Here is a 4245-nt window from a genome sequence, read left to right as displayed (position 1 = left end):
CTGTGACATGTGGTGCAGATCAGCTCCACAAATGTCTGCTTGTTCTTTGCTGGCCAGGTTATAAAGTGGTTTAGCAGAAGACTAAACTTTATTAGACACAGGAACTAAAGCTGAATATGTTTGGTGAGTATTTAAGAGATCAAGAAGCATTTATATAGCTTTTGTCTGCTCCCAAGGATTACTGTGATTAACTAGAATATCATGATTTTCTGTCCAGGTTTGGTTGTCTGGGAGGCAAACTTCTGTCACTCTGAGTACAGAAGGGATCTGTGAGAGCACTCAGGAAAAACAGTCCTATAATAATGGGAAGTGATGCAGGTGTGAAAGGAGAGCAGAAATCATAATTATTTCCTGTGCTGTTTTTTTTCAGATAACAAAGATCACACCTTGTGGAAAGTGCACTTTATTTTAGGTATGTAGAGGTATCACAAAAGAGATGGTCTGTCTTTAAACTTTCCTGCTTCTTCTGACCAGTGTTGCTCCACCAGATGTTATAGTCTGTAGAAGACAAATATACATAATTTGTTTTCCACTTAGACTTTAGGAAATCTATTTGTAGCTAAGTGACATTTCTGTAATTCATGTATAAATCCATTTTAGTCCACAGGAAAATACATTCACAACACCTGCCTATAAATATAGCATTCATACCAGGGAAAAATGTTTACAGTACCAGACCTGAAGACAGAAAATCTAAATATAAATGCCATCATCAACTCCATTCTGTTGCTATCTTGCTTACTTAATGTTAGAAAAGTAGTTTTCTAACTCAAATGTTATTATACTCCTTTGGACCTTATACCTTCTAAGACCTGAGGAAATTGTGTGTCCAAACCATATAACTTTTATGGAATTAGTTGTGCTCCTTGGATCCATCTTTACCCAAGGGGACACTTCGTAGAAGCCCAATGAGCTTCACTGTGGAGCAAAGCTCTTTGTCAGCACTAAATAATTTAGAGCTGAAGAACTTTGAAGAATTGAGGTGGAACGAGGGCACTGTGAATGTTCAGGTTTGACTCAGCCCTTAGTGTCCTTTCAGAGGTGCTGCTGGAGCCAGAGCTGGGGGGGACACACTGCTGTGGTAATCCAGGGAATTTATAAGGAGTATTCCTGCAGCTCAGCAGCTAAAACCCTTCACACTTCAGTGCCTGGAATTGGCCCCAGGGTAGTAATTAATAAAGGGATTTGTTGAGCAGGATGTGTTAAATATATGAGCAATATCTAAAGGAGAATCATCTGCATTGGTTTTAATAAGAAAAATGGATAATAAAGAATGCTAATAGTGTTTCCCACTATCTGGTTGGTTTGATATATTTAAATTCTGTACTTGCATGTGTAGGAATTCTGCAAGTAATGTAAGTTTGGGGCCAGGATTTTGAGCCTACACTAAGAGCTAATCCACCTGTTTTCCATCAGCATTTTCCTCAGTGTCCTTAATTGTGTTATTTTCTAACACTTACCTCCACCATTTCATTTCCTTTAACTTCTTGCTCGTGGGAGAATTTATCTGATTTGCACACCAGCTTCCCGTTGACCAAGTTCACAGTGCACTGTTGGAACACAGATTTTGGGACTCAGTTAGAATCAGTACAGGACTAGCAAATAGAAAATAAATAGAAAATAAATGATGTTTCCCATTCACATCTGCTGATTTAAAAGGGAGACCACGGCATTGGAATGGGAGTTTTAGAAGAAACATCTCTGCTGGTCGAAGGGATAGAAATGTTTGCAAACAGAAATGGCACAAACAGGTTTCACTCAGGCAGAAACTGAAGTACAGGGGTGAAGAAAGAGGTGTCCCATTCCTGAATCCATTACCTTCAGCTTCCTGCCATCCATCGTGGTGATTTCGGCCTCTTTGCCCAGTGTGAAGGAGTTAGTTACAGATTGCTTGGGTGTTTTTGATGTCACAACAAAGTCGTTTCCTTTTTGCTGTATTTCAACGACAGGCTTAATGTCTTTGGCCACTTTGATGATGTCATCTGGCAACCCTGTAAAAACAGGCAAAATGGGAGGTTTTCCATCATGGAGCAGTTGTGTTGGTAGGAAACAGCAAATTCTGTTCTGCAGTAAAGGCACAAAAGATACAAACCAATCATAGGAAGTGATGTCCAAGTTAAAAAACAAATCCTGTTGTGGATTCCTCACTCCCCTGTGGGCATTTGGCTCCATTCCTTCTAGTCTGGATAGATTTTGACATTGTATTTGTTGATGCTGTGTCAGAATATGTGTTGTTTCTGTCAGTAACATCTGGCTACATGAGGACATTTCTCAATGACAAAAACTGTGTGTATTGTTGTTTTCCCAGGGAGATTGGAGGTGGATCTGCCTAGACAGAGCTGCACCAGTGTGAGTACCTCAGACTCCCTTATTGGGGTGTCCCTGGAATGATTTGAGGGTGTCATAGTTAACAGGAGAGGGGCTGGTTCAGGCACCATGCTGTCAGACTGGGGCTCTTCTACTGGAACTGAATTTTACTCTCCTGAATATCCCTTACATCCTCTTAAAAACACCAATGGGAAGGTTTTTTCAGGATTGTCAAGAAGGTAAGTGCATTTTTGTTAAAGTAGCACCTTTCAATCATAACCATGAGTGGATTCCTCACAGATTACTGACATGTTAATCACTCACAGATTCACACATGATAATCACACACAATTCCTGACCAGCTATCACATAAGTCAATCACTGGTGATTAACTGCAGAAAGGGCCTGAGCACCAGTAGCACTTTGAGAAGCTGAACACGTTATCAACAGCTTAATTCTAGTTAAATGTATTTATAAAGTTATATGTTAATAAACACAAGTTCATCTCTGGCATAGCTCTTCTTTCTTGAGGAACTCATCTAACATCAAAATAGGAATTTGAGGGTTATCTGTAGCCCTTCTACATCAATTTTTATGATTCTCGGCTCCTTTCCATGTCCGAATTAGATATAACAGTCTTAACCAGGCAGTGGGGGGGTTTATGTTAGGAAAAAAAAGTCAAAAACCCCCGAAAGCTGTGATGCAAAGTGTGTGGTGCAAATGGTCTCAGGAGGAACCAGGCACTTACCAAGAGCTTTGAGAAAGGGCTCGAGGTTCTCCTGAGCGTAGACCTGCCAGGTCCCAGCGAAGGCCATCGTGTGACACGGGGCGAGGGCTCCCCCTGCTCATTTGGGTGCTACTTATGGAAGGGGAGAGGCCAGCCCAAATTGTCAGATGGCTAATTATTAACTGGGAAATAACAATTATTAATCATTTATTTGTTCTTAATGATCATAACCTCTAGTTCGTTCTGCTCTGTGGAAAGCCTTACCTTGACGTTTGGGGTGTTGTGGGTCACTGACCCCACTTCTAATTATCCAGGATTGTTGTAAAGTGTTGCATAGCTTCATTTGTATTTTTTTAGCTCACAGCTTCTCTCTTTTATACATTTTACTGTGTTTTGAACAGAATTCTTCAGATAAAATGCCATAATTTACGATAGACTGAGGTAATTACTGTTGTACCACTGGAACTTCCTAATTATCACAATATTCTCTTGAACCTTAAATGGTGAATAGTGAATTAATAAAATCCACAACTATTTCTTCCAAAATTGTGGGTCTCCCATTGCTTGAGATCAGGGAAAATCATGTTAGAGTGGGACATCAGTTATGACTTTATCCAGTAGATGTCAGTAATGTGCATCTAAATCTGAATTAAATTCAGTTTATTATTGCTGGTTTTCAACAAGCACTGCGTACATGGAAGACAAAAGGTAAAATAAAACATGGAACGTTGCTTGGAGAGTGAATGCAGGAAGTAAACACGATGTGTTATTTTTTCTTCTCACCAGCTGCACCAGGAATTCTCACATTACAGCCCTCAAATGATATTCCTTGCTGTCTGTGCAGGTGTGGCTGTTGATTTTGGAAGGCATTCAGTATGTGTCTTGCAGTTATATTGCTCAATTCAAACAGAACCTGTATCCCAGGGGTGGGTGACCTCTCTGAGTTCGTACCTGCCAGTAATTCTTCTATTTAAATAGAAAACCAACACTGAACTTCTTCTTAGAAATTCTCAACCTCCCTTTTAGTAAGTTTTAAAGAAAATTCACACACAAAGAGCCTGCTTTATAATTACATTTACAGGACAGAATCCCTGAGTAGCAAGGATGAAGTAGTGCTAGGGAATAAGGCTGTTTTTATGTGTGGAGTGTGTCCTGACTTCCCCCCCACACACACTGACTGATTTCATCATGGATATACTCAACAGCAGTGC

The 4245-nt window shown here is 40.1% G+C and overlaps 1 protein-coding gene across 1 annotated transcript; it reads right to left on the bottom strand.

Moving 5' to 3' along the window:
- Positions 1-387: 387 nt before the first annotated feature.
- LOC116798051 (fatty acid-binding protein, liver) lies at positions 388-3191 on the bottom strand. The gene is made up of 4 exons (XM_032710132.1): positions 3056-3191; positions 1819-1991; positions 1461-1550; positions 388-498 (listed from the first exon to the last, which is right to left on the bottom strand). Exons 1-4 carry the CDS (start codon positions 3120-3122, stop codon positions 448-450), a joined length of 381 nt encoding a protein of 126 aa, XP_032566023.1. The 5' UTR covers positions 3123-3191; the 3' UTR covers positions 388-447.
- Positions 3192-4245: the final 1054 nt, after the last annotated feature.

Source organism: Chiroxiphia lanceolata, chromosome 24 (assembly GCF_009829145.1).
Source record: "Chiroxiphia lanceolata isolate bChiLan1 chromosome 24, bChiLan1.pri, whole genome shotgun sequence".
In the NCBI taxonomy this organism is placed as follows: Eukaryota; Metazoa; Chordata; class Aves; order Passeriformes; family Pipridae; genus Chiroxiphia; species Chiroxiphia lanceolata.
This window is presented reverse-complemented; position numbering and strand designations above follow the sequence as displayed.